The sequence below is a fragment of the Sorex fumeus genome, unplaced genomic scaffold, assembly GCF_029834395.1.
Source record: "Sorex fumeus unplaced genomic scaffold, SorFum_2.1 ptg000098l, whole genome shotgun sequence".
NCBI classification, from domain to species: Eukaryota; Metazoa; Chordata; class Mammalia; order Eulipotyphla; family Soricidae; genus Sorex; species Sorex fumeus.
Window position 1 is genome coordinate 32,542,530 of NW_026606155.1, and position 19,549 is coordinate 32,562,078.

At 36.3% G+C, this 19,549-nt stretch overlaps 1 protein-coding gene and 1 pseudogene across 1 annotated transcript in view; both read left to right on the forward strand.

The window, feature by feature from the left end:
• The window catches only part of KCNH5 (potassium voltage-gated channel subfamily H member 5), a 391,167-nt gene that overhangs the window by 131,289 nt on the left and 240,329 nt on the right, over positions 1-19,549 (forward strand). The window contains exon 7 of the mRNA XM_056134093.1: positions 1,473-1,899. Coding sequence (XP_055990068.1) covers positions 1,473-1,899 — 427 coding nt within the window. The remainder of the gene's footprint in view (positions 1-1,472; positions 1,900-19,549) is intronic.
• On the forward strand, positions 5,353-17,744 carry LOC130041156 (holocytochrome c-type synthase-like; annotated as a pseudogene).

Sequence of the window (19,549 nt, forward strand, 5' to 3'; positions counted from 1 at the left end):
TATAAATTAACACAATATGAGAATGACACCCAAGGACAGTAGACACAAGGGCCAGAAATATTGCTCCATAGTTGGAAGACTGCCTCATGAGCTGGGGAAGAAGGCAGCTGGAATAGAAAAGGGATCACCAAGTCAATGATGGTTGGAGGAATCACTTGGGATGGGAGATGTGTGCTGAAAGTAAAAAAAGGACCAAACGTGATAGTCTTCCAGTACCTATATTGCAAACTATTACTCCCCAAAGTAAAGAGAGAGTATGGGGGAAATTGTCTGCCATAGAGGTATGGGGAGGTTTGGAATGGGGGGATACTGGGACATCAGTGGTGGAAAATGTGCACTGGTGGAGGGATGGGTGTTTGATCATTATATGACTGAAACTCAAACACAAAAGCTTTGTAACTGTTTCTCATGGTGATTCAATATAAAAAAGAAGAAGATCAAGAAAAGAGGCTTCCAGAATCACTGCTTTCTCCACTTTGCCTACCTCAGGATTATTTTGTCCTATTTTGCAATAGCTTAATATAAACTTAAGAAAAAAAGAAACAACAAGATGTTTGTTGATTGAAGAAAATCTATGCCAGAGATTTCTAAACTGATTTGACCTATTGATTCCATTTCAGAAAAAAATCAGTGTCTCTTAAGTTTACCACCTTTACGCTGCCAAACATAAAATGCCCATAATTGTACACAATGCTACTACAACTATCCTGCTAACCTCCTGTATCACCCATTTTTGAAAACTTTGGCCTTTGCTGTATTTCCATTTGGATATATTTGAAATTTTAAGCTTCCCAACAAAGTAGAATTTTATTGCTGTTACCTTTTGATATTCTTTTCTATGACAATTGCTTGAGAATGATAGGATTTAATAGGCTATATACCCTAGACTCAGCTCTTTTCACTTTTCCAGAACTCTGAAAATTTTGTACTTATCATGACAGTAACAAGAGATAGTAGAATCAACAGTGACATTATTTTTCTTCTCCCCACATGCACAGAAATATTTCCTATTTGCTTGACAATAAGATTGATATTCTTCTCTTGAAACTTTTCTGCTCATAGTTACTTTTAAAAAGTGAAAAAAATGAAACTTTTTAAAGTTTTACAGAAAGAAAAAAATAATCTGAATTTTTCACTCAATTTATTTCCGCTGTCATTGCATTTAAGCTTTATTTTTCGGTTGTTGTCTATACTATTTAAATACTTCTTAAGAAATAAAAAATTGGGTTTTCATTAGTTAATAAAATTTCTTTTTAAATATAATCATTTACAAATGCTTGTTTCAATTTTGGGAGGAATCAAGACTGAAAAACTATCATTTCAGTAACTTTTTGTTGACTAAAAGTCAGTGCTGTTATTTATTTATCCTTAGTGTATGAATAATTGATCAAATTCATTGAGATAAGGTATTTTATTGTTTATATTACCAGTGTTTCCTGAAAGTGTCATGTCATTTTTTTTCTTTCACTCAGGGAATCAGCAGTCTCTTCAGTTCTTTAAAAGTGGTGCGTCTCCTGCGACTGGGCCGTGTTGCTAGAAAATTGGACCATTACCTAGAATATGGAGCAGCAGTCCTTGTGCTCCTCGTATGTGTGTTTGGACTAGTTGCCCACTGGCTGGCTTGCATCTGGTACAGCATTGGGGACTATGAGGTCATCGATGAAGTCACGAACACTATCCAAATAGACAGTTGGCTCTACCAGCTGGCCTTGAGTATTGGAACTCCATATCGATACAATACCAGTGCAGGGATATGGGAAGGAGGCCCCAGCAAAGATTCACTATACGTGTCCTCTCTCTACTTTACCATGACAAGCCTTACAACCATAGGATTTGGAAATATAGCTCCTACTACAGATGTGGAGAAGATGTTTTCGGTAGCCATGATGATGGTTGGCTGTAAGTACCTTTTTTCTTAATTAAAAAAATTTTTTGATTGGGTATTTTTTTGAGGACTCAATCTTGGCAGGATTAAATGAAGCAAGTTTGCCTTCAGAAAGGTTTTTAATATATAAAGTTTGCATTAATTTTATTAAGCCTTAGAAAATTGGAAAAATTATTTAAGGATACAAGAAAAAATGTGGAAAGACTGTTGCAAACATAAGAATGGAAGTTCTGTGATTTAGTTCTATTTACCATGCTGTACCTGGCAGAGTATTTTCCAGGGGAGAACAGCATCTAGATAGGCATCATCTGGTACATTTCATAAGTTTTGTTACAGAGCATTTGGCTCCAAAACCAAAACAGTATATTATGTGAGGTACATGGTCTAGAAAATATGTTAACTAGTAACAAACTCCTGTTGATCTCTGGATATACTTTTCTGCAGGTATTTATAATGAATATTGCTAAAAACTGTTTATAAGTCTAATTTCCATCACAACCCTTATATGTTGAATAAACATCTGTGACTGAAATGTATATTGTAAATATGAGGCTATTAAACAAAAACAAGTGTCTTGAAAATAGAACACACACACACACACACACACACACACACACACACATATATATATATATGTTCACACTTGATGGTGTTATGGGAAAACTGCCTTCCAAAGGTTTCTAAGATAGCATATTCAAACCTCAGATGGATTAGATACCAGAAGACCAAAAACTAAGGAAAGAAATCAATTTTATCATAAAATATAGAATTGAATTTATGGTGGATAAATAAGTGAATCATATCAGATGGTTATTTGCAACTATTCACACCTGAAATATATAAACATAATTTAGTGTTAGCTCCATAAAATTATTTAAGAAGGAGCTGTTTTGAAAAAGATCTTGGTGATATTCCACATGACCCATGCTTGCAGATTCACTCAGATGATTTAGTCAAGCTTAATAAAATTAAATTAATGCAAACTCTGATATTTAGAGTGATTTTAGAATCATTCTGCCAAAGATATGAGTTATAATTCTTAGAAATCTTTAAGCTGTTGGATCACAATCATTATTTTTTTTGTCTAAGCCATTATGTTTTAGATGTTGAACTACAGGAGTGTGATTGGTTTATGAATGGTTGTTATCTTGGATCTGGACAAGATAGTGTTCAGAGTTCAGTAGGTCTAAATTATTAGAGTACCATTGTTAGCAGTGATAACAAAGGTAGTAGTTGCTTGACAGCAGCTTTTAGAAGGAAAATATTCTCACATAGTTAATGTAATTTTATATTTGAGAACATAGTTATGACAGTTAAATTGTTTATTTTTAAAATTTTTATTAGTGAAACACCATGAGGTACAGTTGTAGACTTACAAATTTTTGTGCTTGGGTTTCAGTTATACAATGATTGAGTACCCATCCCTCCACCAGTGCCCATTCCCCACCTCCAATGCTCCCAGCATTCCTCGCACCTCCCTACCCCCCCCCCCCATCACACCCCACCCCTGTGGCAGGGCATTCCAAATTGTTTTTGATGTATAAATTTACTGTACTTACACCACCTGTATAGCATTAAAAACCACCCACCCCTACCACTCTCATCATGTCACACCTAGTACACCTTTTCCTTTCTCTTCTAAGCCCTTTTGCCCCAGCACTTGGTTACTTCAGTTTTATGGTCAAATTCCAAGGATTTATTATCATAAGAAACTTTGTTCTACTTACCACTGATTGAAAATCAGTAAGATCATCTGAAATTTGTCTTTTTCCTAACAATGTATTTGATTATATATGACACCTCCTGCTTCTATCCTTTTAAAAGCATAAATCAAGAGTTGATATAATTAAGTAATATTCCATTTTGGTTATACTACTTTATTCACTCATCTGTCATAGACATTTGAGGTGCTTCCATATCTTTACTATTATAAATTATTCTGCAGTGAACACAGGTGTTTGTCTTTTATAGTTAATAGTTTTGTGTTCTTGGAATAAATGTCAAGGGCTTTAATTGCTGGAACATAGTATTTTTTTTGAGAAGTCTCCATATTATTTTATACAGAGGTTGAACTGTGTAGCATTTCCACTGAAAAGAAATCAAGAATTTATTTTTAAGTGCATCCCTACCAACACTGGTTGTTTCTTTTCTTTTGGATATGTGATATTCTCACTGACATGAAGTGATATATTGTTGTTATTTTGATTTTCCTAATAATAGGTGGTGATGCTGCCTGGATACTGTACTGTTGTTCAATAGGGCATCTCTTAATTTTAACCTGAATTTCTTGCAATTTCTTTTAGTTTCATGTTCTTCCATTGTTGTGGGCTTTTTTTGGGGGGAGGGGGATTGTTTCTGTGTTTCTGTTTTGTTTTGTTTTTGTTTTGCCAATTTAGTCAAATCATTGAAGATACCTTTGAGATCCATGTCCTGAAGAATTCTGTGTTTTCCTCATTGTGTTGTATGGATTCTGATCCAATATTATGATTCTTTAATTAACATTTAATTTGTTTTTATGTATGGTCCATTTCATTATTTTAGGATATAGCTATCTAATTTTATCAGCAACACTCATTGAAAAGACTTTCCTTCCTCAACATAAAGCACTTAACTCTTCTTTCTCCATAAATTAACTGTCCAAAGATCTAAGAGTTTATTTTTGGCTCTCAATTCTATCTCATTGACCTAAATGTCTGTTTTATTCCAGTATCAAACTGTTTTGATTACTATAGCTTTACAGTATAATTTAAGTACAGGGGCTGCAGTGCTCACAATATTCTTTTTCTCAATTACTCTGACTGTTCAGGGAATTTTATGATTATATGAAAATTTAAAAGCATTTATTCTAAATCTTTGAAGGATACCATTGGAAATTTGGGGGGATTATATTATATCTGTATAATTCTTTGAGTAAGTTGGTCATTTTGATAGTTAAAATCTTTCAATTCATGATTATGGGATGTTTTTCTATTTCTTTTTATCTTCTTCAATTTTTTAAATTTTAGTCTAATTTTGTTCTTGTTTTTGTTGTTTTTGTTTTTGGAACACACCTGGCAGTTCTCAGGGCTTACTTTAGGCTCTGTGCACAGAATTACTCCTTTTAGGCTAGGGAGACTATATGGGATCCTTATATAAAGGTGATCTAATCAGGGTTGGTCACATGGTAAGAAGATCCCCAACCCTTTGTGCTATCTGGCACTTCTATTTTTTTCACATGTAAATCTTCTATAATCTTTGTTTTTCATATGTAAATCTTCCATAGTCTTTGTTGATTCCTGTATATTTGATGTATTTGGAGACCCTATTTTAGTCTTTAAATATTTCTCTTCAAACTCACTGTCAAAGAAATGCAACAGATTTGGGTATTTAACCACACCCAGCTGTGCTCAGGGCTAACTCCAATCTCTGCTCAAAAAATCACTTCTGGCAGTGTATGGGGAACCATATGTAATGCTGGTGATTGCTACATGAAAGGTAAGTTCCATAACCACTGTACTATCTCTCTGAACTTCATATGATGATAATGATGATGATGATGATGATGATGATGATGATGATGATGATGATTTTTAAATTTAGGCACTCTGATTAAAAACTATTGATAACAAAGCTTAAGGCATTCTGTTTAAGAAATTCCAATTACAAATCCACCCTCAGTGCCAATGTGTTATCACTGATGACCCAAGTTTACATTATTCACACCCCAGCTTCTTAACAAACTCATTTAAAAATTGTTTATTATAGTTTGGATCATAGGCTTATACTGCTGTTGACTTTTATACTTTTTATTACATAATTACCTCATCTGAAACCACTGAAATGTCAGAACCTTTAACCCATACCAAAAATATATTATTGCAAGTCTTCCTCTTCATGCTTTCACCCCACTCCTCTTATTCCTTAGCATTAACATATCTATGATCCAGTTCCAAAAGTTTGCCAGCATTTGGTATCTTCCCTTCTCTATATTGTTACTCTGAAAACTGCAGGTATGTGAGAACAATTAGCATTTTATCTCTCTGACTTACTTCACTCAATGTGATACTACCAATTATATCCAGGTTTCAATGGGATCAATAATTTAATGTTTTTTATTGCTGCACTATATTCCACTTTCTATATATACTACAATTTTAGGACTATACCCAGTGGTCCTCAGGATATACTCCTGGCTCTGTGCTTAGGGATCACTCTAGGTGGTCCTCAGGGAACTATGTGAGGTGACAGGATCTGAACCCAGCTTTGCTGTGTTCATGGCAAGCATCCTACCTCTTGTATTTTATTTTGAGCCCCGTACACCAAAATTTCTTTATCCATTCATTGGGTAGCTGGTCATCTGAGTTGTTAACTTTGTTTGTTTACATGCTCTGCATCCAAGATGGAGAATTCACCTGCTCATATTCCAGGACTGGAATGATTTGTTTGGTTCTTTTCAACATTAGGCATTCTATACCTTAATTTACATTTCTTGCATGCTCTGAGCCCAGTGGACTTCATGTATCTGTAGCCAAAACAGGAGCCAAAAACTTCTCAGAATACTCAGCTCCCTCTTATTCTGGTTCTGTGTGTCAATGAACCTGACTATTTGCTGACACTTACAAAATCATGGCAAAAGATTCTTTTTTTTTTTTTTGCAATAGTTGTTAAAAGCAGCATCTTTTTTCCTGTTTCAGTTGGATAATCTCTTTGTTAATTTGCGCAGTTAATGCTTAATGATGCCTTCCTCAAATGTTTTTCTAATAGATTTCATTTATTTAATCTTATTGGGCCTTTAGTAACTTTTTTCTTCTAAATATTAGCAGACTGACTAATTTTGCTTCTGTTCATAAGGCACCATAATGTACTGGTTATTTGTTTTAATGAATATAAAAGAGAGATATATGAGCATGAAAGTTTCCTGATGATATATTTTTGTTTTAATTTATTTATATGAATCTACATTCAAGTATTTGTCAAGAAAATAATTATTCACTTAGTTCATTCTTCTTTATTAAATAATTGCATAAATTGTATTTTAGCTTAGTGCACCATTATAAAAGACTACACATGTATATATGCATTGCAGATGTATAAAAAGAAAAGTGTTATGGATAACTTTTACCATAAATAATAGTTTATCTAATTTTCTTCCATGTACTTATTTGTTTGCTTTGTTTTAATATTAAAGACAGTAAGTTGATAAAATATTTCAACTGACCAGTTGAACTATAGCCAATTTTTTAAATTTGAAGTGGTTTTTATATTTTTTACTACTGCTTGCTTAGTTGCCAACTTGATGCAGCTTGATCTACATGGAATATAATAATAAAAATCCATTCTGGTGGCTTGCTATGCAATTTCAGGCTTTATAAAATAAAGCAAAACTAAGATATATAGATGTGATTTTTTTCTAAAGGTTCAATTAGTAGACAGTAAAACTAGTCATAATAACATTAATGTAGGACTGGAGTTATGGTATAGTGGGTAAAGCACTTGCTTTGCACACAGCCGGCCCAGATTTGATCCCCAACATCCCACATGACTCCCTGAGAATTGCCAGGAGTCACTATTCCGGATTGCAGAGACAAACTAACCCTTGATCATCTCTGGATATGGCCCTAAAAGAAAAAAATTTAATGTAGAGTTTTCGAGTAGAATGTAGTTTAATATAGAGTTTTCAAGTAGAATGTAGTTGTAATAGCTCAAATAATCTAAGAATTTTTTTGTAACTGGTATGGCCTATAATATAGTAGAAAAATGGGTTGGCACATTTAGAAACATAACAGGAGCACCTGCCAGTGGGATGTGTAGAAAGAGAATTTGAATCTCCTTCTGAGTAGTAAAGTGCTACCAGGGAGGATTCAGTCACACATTAGTCACTCAACATCTTGCAGATGAGACTCATATTCTCTAGCTTACAAACTCATTTAGAATGCTCTGTGCGATTCAAATACAAACCAAGTGAGATTATGGACCTTGACTTTATCACTTTTTATTGAAGGAGAAATAAATGAAAGAGTGGAGACACCAAAAATTAGGGTCAGAGGACTGTGAGACCTAAGAGAGTTTTGCGTATATCTGGGTTTTAATATTTTTAATTATGAAATGAAAAAGTGTTGAAATAAATGGCTGTTAAATTCTCTTTTAGTTTTAACATTCTCTATATTACAATTTTATAAATGTAATTATGTCACTTTATAAAATTGGGTAGCTTATTGGACATGAAATTAGTATCCAGAAAAAAAGAGGTATCACTTAAGTGTTTTAGGGATATATATATATATATATATATATATATATATATATATGGATCATGGCAGGGGAGGCAGTTTCACAGTGAATCACTGAGGGCCCAGCCTTCCCTTTGTGGAGGGCTGGATTTCAGGCTGAGGGAGGGTGGAGAGCACTTTTATGTTCAATGCAGCACTGTTCACAATAGCTAGTACCTGAAAACAATCTAAATGCCCTAGAACAAATGACTGGTTAAAGAAACTATAGTCCATCTACACAATGGACTACTATAGAGCTATTAGAAAAAATGAAGTCATGAAATTCGCTTATAAATGGATGGACATGCTGATTGAAATAAGTCAGAAATAAGCAGGAGGATGGTCATAGAATGACTGCACTCATTAGTGGAATATTAAAAAAATACGTAGAATGAGACTAACACCAAAGCACAGTAGAAACAAAGGCCAGGATGAGTGGTCCATTGTTGGAAACCTGCCTCGTGTCCTTTCAAGAGAGGGCAGTTGAGATAGAGAGGGAACCATTATGACAATGATATTGAAGGGATTGCTCTGGATGGGAGATGTGTGCTGAAAGTAGGTAAAGGATCAAACATGATGGTTCTCAGTATCTGTATTGCAAACCGTAATGCCCAAAAGAGAGAGAGAGAGAGAAGCCTGTCATAGGGATAGGCTGGGAGCAAAGGTGGGGGTGGGGGTGGCAGGAGGGATATGGGGAATTTTGGCAGTGGGAAATGTACACTGATAAAGGGATGGATGTTCAAACATTGCATGACTGAAATCTATTCATGAAAGCTTTGTAACTGTATCTCACAGTGATTCAATAAAAAAAAAAAACATAAAAAGATAAAAGGGAAAATTCTCAGTAAATAGTATGTAAATAAGAAGATATGATTTTTGAAAAATAAATGTTTTGCCCAGTAGAAATTAAAAGGTAGGAGAGTGAAATACATCTGCCTTTGGGTAGGAATAGAACTCGTCTGTTTGGGTAGGACTAGAACTCAAGTCTGTACACCACATCGGTGAGTCACTGATGTGGATATTTGAATCAGGTGAATATTCAGGCAGGTTTAGAAGTTAGTTGTTAGGAGAGAGAGAGAGAGAGAGAGAGAGAGAGAGAGAGAGAGAGAGAGAGAGAGAGAGAGAGAGAACAGAGAAAAGAAAAATGCCTGCCATAGAGGCGGGGGGTACGGGGCTAGAGAGAACTTGGGGACATTGGGGTGGGGGACGTATACTGGTGAAGGGACAGGTTTGGAACACTATATGACTGAAACCCAATCATGGATTAATTTTTTTTAAAAGTTAGTTGTTACCCCTTTCCAGTATTAAAAATATTCTCTAGAAATTTTAATATAGAACTCCAGCTGACTCAGACGTAATATTAGATTATACATTAATTTTTTTCCTTGTTCCTGCTGTTGTGGTGTATGTAGGAGATGGAATATGAACAAGTTTATTTTCATTTCTCATTTTAGTGTTAGCCAGATGGTGAGAGCTTTAAGCCAAATGTTTATTTTAGAAACTGGGTCAATTCTTTATGCCTACCCCTACTTGTAAAAAGAAAGTCAAAATCTTTGATTTTTTCCTTCTTATTTTATTTAATGAGCTGAGTATCCCATGAGAAAAAATATTTTATGAAACCCAAAGTTAAAATTTTTTATAATAAAACTATATGATATCACTTTATTCTGTTTTCATTAAAAATAGAATTTTTAACTTTTTTGAAGAAAATTTATGTATTTATAGTAATGTTTGTTTTTTATGCCCGATCGTGTCTTCACACATTTTATTCTGAAAAGACGGTTTTCCTAGAAAGCAACAGGTAATTTTCTAGGTTGCCCCAAACCCAACTTGTTTCACTTTTGTTCTTTTGAACTCACTGTGTCCTGTACCACTCAAACATATTTAACTCATTCAGCATTTTATCTAGTTTTGCTTATTTTTTGGTATTGATATTAGGGAAATAAACCATATACTTCTCAACCATTAATATGTTAGTTATATGGTGAAGATCTGACAAGAAAGTCACTCCATAATCTCTCTCTCTTTTTCTCCCTCTCTCTCTCTCTTTCTCTTTCAGCACTGTTCCCTTCCCATTCTTCCTAGCTCCATCTGATCTTCAGTTCATCATTACCTACACCCTTCTCTATATCTATCCTCATCTTTAGTCCATCTCTGTCTCATTCCCATCTTCATCATCTGTCTCATCATACTACTGTCTCCATCCCAACTTGGACCCCATTTCTATCTTTAGATTCTCTCTCTCCATAAATACGATCTAAGAGTTAAAATTTTGAAAAAGCAAATTAAAAAGTGACACAACCTTGGTAAAAACAGTATCTGTGTTTGTCTTGTTCATCATTTTTATATTTATCATAAAGCATTGCACCTACTTTATAATTGTGCTTTCTAAATATCACTGTCACTGTCCTCCCATTGTTCATCGATTTGCTCAAGTGGACCCAGTAATGTCTCCATTGTGACAGTTGTTACTGTGTTTGGAATATTGAATACATCACGGGTAGCTTGCCAGGCTTTGCTGTGCAGGCGAGATACTCTTAAAAGCTTGCCGAGCTCTCCAAGAGGGGTGGAGGAATCGAACTGCAAGGCTGCTTGCAAGGCAAACGCCCTACCTGCTGTGCTATCGCTCCAGCCCACTTTCTAAATATAAGTTGAATAAATGAATGAATTTTCCTTCCTTCCTTCCTTCCTTCCTTCCTTCCTTCCTTCCTTCCTTCCTTCCTTCCTTCCTTCTTTCCTGCCTTCCCTCTTTCCTTCCTTCTTTTATTTCTTTCTCAAGCAGTTATTGGGGTCTCCACGCCTGCATTCAGTGATACTTTGGGAGTCATGTGGTCCTGGGGATTAGACTGGGGTCAACTGCATGCATTAAACCCCTATATTATTTATCCATTGATATCATTTAGAGTAATTTCAAGCCCTTTTCACCTATTTATATTTTCTTACTTAATATTTACATAAATTATTATAACTGAGATAAGTCTTTGTGGGAGTTTAGGTGTTAGATATATAGTCATGACTTTGGACTATATGTATGGCCATTCTTTATCATCTCAACAGATGGTTTTCCTTTTTTTTGTGAAATTGTATAAGATATGGATGTAGAGTTGCTTTTTACTTGAGGTTATCCCTCACCCAATTATTTTTTATTTCTTCTATATTCTCTGTATTCTCTGTTTTATGCTCTATTTAATTTTTTTTTTTTTTGCTTTTTTGGATCATACCCGATGATGCACAGGGGTTACTCCTGGCTCTGCACTCAGGAATTACTCCTGGTGGTGCTCAGGGAACCATATGGGATGCTGATAATCGAACCTGGGTCAGCCATATGCAAGACAATTGTTCTACCCGCTGTGCTGTTGCTCCAGTGCCTCTATTGAATATTTTTCATGCCCCTCATATATGATCATGTCTCTTTAATCCTAAAATGTATAAATACGTGAATAAAATTCAACCTTTCCCTTTTTATTATTTTTCTAAGTTTTTGGCCACACCTGGCAGTACTAAGAGTTTTCTCCTGGATCTGTGTTCAAGAATCATTCCTGGCAGGACTTGGGGACCATATGTGGTGGTGCCATGGATAGAACCTAGGTTGACTGCATGCAAATCAAGTCCCCTATCATTTATTTGATATCAAGTACCTGCCAATTTCCTTCCTTTTGAACTAGCTTCCTAAAGCTTATGATTTTATTTTAGTATTTCTTTTTAGTATCTACACCTTCCTTGTACCATCTCTCAAGCACTTTTCTTAAATTTTGAGATTATTTTTATTCTTCTTGAATCATATCCTTTGACTTCTTTGATATTTAGTTCTCCTTGTTTTCTCTCTCCGTGATATGGCTATTTCTTTTCTGTTTTCTTTGCTCCATAATTTTAGCCTGTATCTTAAATATTGACAACTGTGTTATTGAGAGCAAATTATTAGAAGATCAAATGAAGTTTTCCTGGTAGAATAAGCTGTCAACCTGGAATTTTTTTCTGAACAAAAGGGTGGTTTACTGAAGCTGGAGAGGTATACAGTGGGCAGGACACTTCCCTTGCAAATGCCCGACCGGGGTTGTATCCCAATGGCCCCATATGGCTTCCTGGGCCCTGCCAGGAGTGATTTCTTGAGAGCAGAGCCAGGAGTAAGACCTGGCTACTACCTGATATGTCTTCATCACTATCCACCTCTCAGACCAAAAGAAACCCCAACCAAATAAAAGGGTGGTTTGGAAATATCTCTACTAGACCCCTCAGGAGAGGAGTATGGACTGAATCTTGAGATTGATCACTACAAAACTAAAGAGAAAAGAGATGAGAGGTTATTTAATAGGTTGAAAGAAAGTTTAGGGCTTAGAATACTGTTCTCTGGCAGACAAAAATGAAAAGTAGCTAAGCTGATGATACCAAGAGAAAAGAGACTTTTAAAGAATGACTTTTCCGTATCTTTATGGTGGGAAAAGTTACCAGGAATTGATAATTCACACTTCCATGATAACTTCCTTTCTCTCTAAACAAGGTCCTCTCTATTCTATGATCCTTCTTTGAAGGTCTATAATTAGATGTTTTATTTATTTATAGACTTACTTGTCTCCCCAACTGTGACAGGAGCCATAAAAACAAGGAGCTTGCCTGGTCTGGTTCAATTGTCTCTCTGATGAAGTGGACAGAGTAGGTGCTTGATAAGTACTTTGTGAATAAATAAATGAATTTGGACATTACATTTTTTTTAGTTGTAGATTAAGAACAAAGAATATCCAGACTATTTCTCCAGGCTTAAGTTTTTTGGTGGTGAATTAAATTTGTGTAGAGTTAAACTGAGATAAACATATGTGGCTATTTTTCTTTTTCTATTTTGAAAAGTTTGTGACTTATTATTTTATTCTATGTCTCCTTTCAAGGTGTTCCTTGATGCTGTATCTGCCTTATGGTAATCTTGGTCATGTTGTCATTTTCCAGAATTCCAGACGGAGAAGTAGGATATACTTCTTTACAGTTTTAATATTTTAAATTTTACTTCTACCTATTTTAGTTTCTTTTTGGAGTTTCTTTTTTTAACCTATATTTATTTTCTGTATGTGTGTTTTGCCCACATCCTGCTCTGCTGCAGGCTTACTACTGTTTCTGTGCTCAGGTTGATTCTGGTGGGGCTCAGAAGACCTAATGTGGTGCCAAAAATGGAACCCAGGTTAGCCATGCTCAAGTCAAGTGCCATACCTGCTTTTTCTATTGCTCTGGCACCCATATTTCTTTTTATTTTTCTCACCTATACTTACTGTAGATTCTTCACCCATCCATGTTTTTGTATTTTAATAGTGGGAATGAAACACAACAACTTCTCTCATCTAATTTTTCTTCATTTACAAGAAAATCTATGCTTTCAGGACTACTGTTTTGGCTCTAGGCTTAATAATATCTAATTTTAAACTCAAAACAGTGTTGCTTTTTTTTCCTCAGCTGTATCCCTGCCCCTTACTGTTACTCTTACAGTGGAAGACCGCAAAAAGGCTATCCATAAGAACTAGGAAATAAAGATACTGAAAATCCTATTGGTGACTGTGTGTGTACACGTGTTTATGTTTGATTTTATCATGGGATAAATAAAACCAAATCCAGGCCCTCCTGTCTTTGTGGGCTTTGAAAGAAAATCATCAGGAAATTTAAATGGTTTTGGAATAGTGGACTTTACTACCATTTGCAGAATTTAGTGATGAAGTTTGAATATTCTATAAAGTTACTGTCACTGTCCTCTCATTGTTCATCGATTTGCTCGTGTGGGCCCAGTAACATTGTGAGACTTGTTACTGTGTTTTGGCATATTGAATACGTCACGGGTAGCTTTCCAGGCTTTGCTGTGAGGGCAAGATACTCTTGGTAGCTTGCTGGGCTCTTCGAGAGAGGGGTGGAGGAATTGAACTCAGGTTGTCCATGTCAGCCGCGTGCAAGGCAAACGCCCTACCCGCTGTGCTATCGCTCCATATATATAATTTTTTTTCAAGTTAGAAGCACGAATATCCTTGTGTTGTTATTGTTTCCTAACAAAACAAAACATTTCTGTGCATGTTAGAGAAGTTGTCATATAAAAATATTTTAGGATTTGAATTGGCATTTTGAAATTAGTCCACTCACCCAGGGAAGTTTTAGTAGACATTAATGTCTTATGAGAAACTTCCTGATGAGCACCTTCCAATAGCTGTGTTACTCTAATGACTAATTTAGACATAGGAAAACTTTTTTTTTGGGGGGGGGAGTCACACCCGGCGATGCACAGGGTTACTGCTGGCTCTGCAATCATGATTTACTCCTGACGGTGCTCAGTGGACCATACGGGATGCTGGGAATCGAACCTGGGTCGGCCGCGTGCAAGGCAAATGCCCTACCCGCTGTGCTGTCTCTCCAGCCCTGACATAGGAAATTAAGAGAAAATTCTGGAAATTCAGAAAGAAAATTGTGTCTTTTTTGGGGGAAACTGAGCACTCTTTTTTGTTGTTGTTGTTGGTGGTGGTGGTGCTGGGGGCTTACTTCTGGCTCTGAAATTGTCTTGGTGGGTGGAGTACCACATGTGGTGCCAGGATTTGAACTGCTTAAACAGACTTTCTTGAATCCTCCAGTTTCAGGTCCAACTTTGTCTCCTCAATTTCAAAAGGTTAAAAGGTTCTGTATTATTACATAATAATATAACTTCCTATATAGGAAGTTTAGGCATTCTAAATATAATTGTCTTGACTCTTGATATTTTTGTTCTGTTCTTGTGGTAGGGAATCTGGGAATATTAGTGGAGAAAAAAAAGTGATACTTGTGGTGGGATGGAAAAATTTTATTCCTGAAAGTTTATTATGGAAAACTTTGCAAATCACAGTGCATAAATTGAAACAGAAAATGTGGGGGACATAGTGATAGTACAGTAAGTAGGGCTCTTGCTTTGTATGCAACTGAAATAAGTCTGATCCCTGGAGTCCTATATGATCTCCTGAACACTGCCAAGAGTGATTCATGAGTGTTGAGTCAGAAGTAAGCCCCAAGTGCCACCAGATGTGGCCACCCCTCATTCCCCAATTCAAAATTATTGAATCTTCTTAGATATGTCAATCATCTCTGCCTGTCCTATGTTTCAAACTTTAAAAATTTTATTTTTTTGATTTATAATTATTTCTGATTATTTTATCTATAGTTTTATGCATTTAAGATGCCCATTTTCTGTCATTTTGTGACTTTTTGAAGAAAGCAGAGGCACATGCATTTGGTCAGTTCTATGTCCTGAACTAAGTCTGCCACTTAACATGATTCTTCTCTTAGTTTTTGCTTCTTTTTCATTTATTTCTTATCTAAATCTATGAAATTTTGTGTCTGAATAATTCTAACAACTTCTAAAGCTCTGTATGGTGTGTTTGAAACTACTTGGCTAGCAGGGAATATCCCAACCTTTCTAAATCTATCAGAAATTTATTGTTGTAATATCTGTCTCTTGTGTATATGTGTCTGGTCCACTTGCTTCTGTTATGTTGTGTGGTCTTTGGAAGTGCTCCTTAGTTCTATTCACAGTGCTCCTGTGTTATTTTGACAGCCTCTTGTCAATTCTCTCTGTCATCTTTCTTCTCTACATTCATTAGATCTAAGTTATCCCTGATATTTCTTTGGTCCTCAAGCCCATCTCCAACATAGCTTCTTTCCACATTCCTTAAATATAAAGACTAAGTCTTAAAAAAGGGAGGGGGGCATCATTACATGTCATTTGTTAGGTTGAGTTATAAGTTTAATCTTTCAAGTAGTTTATAATTTTGAGTTTGGTAAAGGTAGAAAATGTGTCAATATTGTACTTGAAGCTGGACTAAAATATTTTATATTTTTCAAAATGTTGTTTCTGTTTCAATCATAGAATTATAAGTGGATGAGAATAGAGTCAGGGGAAAAGTCATACTAAGTCCTAAATTAAGAACCATCAGGATTAAAATTCTTCTGTAAATCTTTATTGTAAAACATTCTGTAGTCTACAGTGAATTTAGCATAGTTATGTTTGGATTTATTTATAAAGCCATTACACAGTAATGCATGGATTTTATTAATAAACCTGTGATGGGTGATTTACAGTTTGTGTTTGGACTGAAGTACTGGCAGCGGTAGCACTTCATTGAGATAGCCTGTATGGGATGGGAACATATGTGCATTTGACGAAAGCTGATCTGCAGTGAGAATGCTGGGATTCTTGCTCAGTTATGTCTTGTGAACATTGTTATATAAGTACTGCCTTTAAAATCCTTGGCTTTCTTTTTCAATCACAACACCCCAAAGGAGAGAGAGAACAAAAGGGAATGCCCTGCCACAGAGGCAGGGTGGGATGGGGAGGATGGGGGGTGGGAGGGATGGGATAGTGGGATCCGTGGTGGTGGGAAATGGGCACTGGTGGAGGGGTGGGTATTTGATCATTGTATAATTGAAACCCAAGCACAAAAATTTGTAAGTCTACAAATGTACCTCATGGTGTCTCACTAATAAAAATTAAAAAATAAATAAATAAATAAAAAAATAAAAATAAAATCCTTGGCTTGAGTCTCAAGTAAGAAGGTTTATAGCCTAGTGGCATACTAGGTGAATAGAAGGAACAATAAAATGTCTATCTACTATGAAATTTGGAAATTTTTGTCAGGTAAAACTTTTCCTGTATAAATTTAAAACAAAGAAATATTAATGATGATTAACATGGTTAATCTATAATCAATCTTTTATAGCCATCATAATTAAAATCTTTGTCCACATTATAAACTGAGTGCACCCGGGCAATGGTGATGACCTAGGGAGAGGAAGGTGACTGCTGCACATCACTGTCACTTTAATTTTGGGTTTGGACTCTGGGAATCCAACCATGGGTTTGCTTCTTTGATCCCGGCTGTTGTTGTTCAGACCTCAAATGCTTCAGATCATCAGACATCACCCCAGCTTTCAGGATGCCTAATGCATAAAGGGCAAATGGCAATCTATCCAGTGAGTGAAGAGCCATCCAATGTGGCCAGCTCTGTACCTGCCAATCAAGAATGCACCTATGAAAATGCCAGGGCCAGAATTGAGAATAAGGAGAGCCTAGATCCTTCCAATCTGATGTCGCCACCTAAGCAGACCCCAGCCCCTATCAGCCATTGGCACTGTTGACTGCGAGAGAGGACTCTTCCATTCCTAGACTAGATTCAGAGAAAAAGTGGGTTTACCCTTTGGAACAGATATTCTGGAATGCGATGTTATGGAAAAGTGGAAGTTGAAGGATGAGGACATCAGCCAGGCTAATTGCACAGTATCATTTAAATCCACATTCAGAACAATGAAATGGTGTGGAAGGAGATTCTGAAGTGGGAAAACCTGCATGTCGTGGAGTGCCCTTGTGGTCCGTCACTGATCTGGACTGTACTCCTGGATGGGGTACAAGTTGCCTTTCGACAGGCATGACTCAATCATCAACCATCATCGACTACTACAATGATGGCCGTGTTAATGAGGACTATCAGTTGACCCTCCTGGATGTGTGGCCTGTTTTTAACTTGATTCCTATGGTGTGGGACAGGATGAACTTTCTAACTGGACTTTCTAACATGTACTTTGTTAAGAGTTGGGGAAGCTTTGGTGTATATGGGCTGGAGCGATAGCACAGCGGTAGGGCATTTGCCTTGCACGCAGCCAACATGGCCGGCCCGAGTTCGATTCCTCTGCCCCTCTTGGAGAGCCCGGCAAGCTACCGAGAGTATCTCGCCCGCATGGCAGAGCCTGGCAAGCTCCCCGTGATGTAGCCGATATGTCAAACACAGTAACAACAAAGTCTCCAATGGAGACGTTACAGTAACAACAAAGTCTCCAATGGAGACGTTACTGGGCCCGCTGGAGCAAATCGATGATCAACAGGAGGGCCTTTACTTTACTTATGTAAATATATATAAATAAATAAGCTTTGGTATATATATATTGCTGAGTATTCCATTACCTTTACCCTAATTGAATTGCAAAAACAAACAAACAAACAAATAAAATAATTAAAGAGTGTCTAAGGAGAGATGGTTTAATATGAGATCAGAAAGGTAATGGAATCTGATTAAACATGACTGTGGAAACCATGTGATTCTATAGACAGGGCTCTCTAGTGGATTTTGAGAAGAAAGTGATAATCTCAGGAATTTTATCAGGGTCATTCTGGTATCTGTATTGAAATTAAACTCTGGGATGACAAAGAAGAAAAGAGAAAATTCAGGGGAGGTTATTGCAGTAATTTAGTAATAGGTGATGATGCCTTGGTGTAAGACAGTAGTGAGAGGGCAGTGGTTAGATGCTGGTTACATTTTTCAGATAAAACCAAATCAACAGTATTTACTTTCAGATAATATGTAGGATGTTAAAGGAAAAGAAAACTTTAAAAATGACTTTGGGTTATTTTAATTTACTTTTTATTCCTTGGGATTTAAAATCAATAGAGATGGAGAAAATTATAGGGGAGGCAGAAGAATTTTGGGTGAATGATGTTATAAGAATCAAATGTTTGAAATTCATGGGAAATTTAAGACGCTTATTAGACATAAAAATTCAAGTATCTAAGAGTCAACAGAGAAGTCTAGATTTCTAGGGGAAGAGATCCTGCATAACAACATGCACTTAGGAAGTGTTGGCATAGAGAACTGTTAGCATTTTTTAAGTTTGGTTGACCATTCCGTGGGATTGAGTGTAGCTGGATGAAACTTCTGAGAATTAAGTAATGTCCAATTTTAGCAATCTGAAAGACTAGGTAAAATTAGCAGAGACTAGTAAGGTAAGGAAATATAGAGGTAGGGAAAAATCTACAAGTGTCCAGCATACCATGAGGACAAGTATTTCAAGAAAAGGTTGAAAGAGCAGCCCTGACTAGTGTCACTCATAGATCAAGCAGGGGGAGACTTGGAAGTTAGTCACTGGGTTTTTCAGTCTAAGGATTACTTATGATCTTAAGCCTACTTGATGAAATTTAGGGACCGGAAGTTCATACTACACTCAAATTTCGGTTTCTCATCTATAAAATGGAGTAATATTGCCTACTTCATAGTGTTGGTTATGAGAACTAAGAAAAATCATTATCCAAAGTACTTAGAGTACTGGACTGGAGCAATAGCACAACGAGTACAGTGTTTGCCTTGCATGCGGCCCACCCAGGTTTGATTCCTCCACCCCTCTTGGAGATCCTGGCAAGCTACTGAGAGTATCTTGCCCGCACGGCAGAGCCTGGCTAGCTTCCTGTGATGTATTTGATATGCCAAAAATAGTAACAACGAGTCTCACAATTTGTTGTGATATGTTACTGGTGCCCGCTCGAGCAAATTAATAAACAATGGGAGGACAGTGCTACAGTGCTACTTAGACTACTACCTGGAACAATGCATATTTGGAACAAAGAAATATTTTTATTGTTTGTAGGAATCTTGATTGGGGTGAT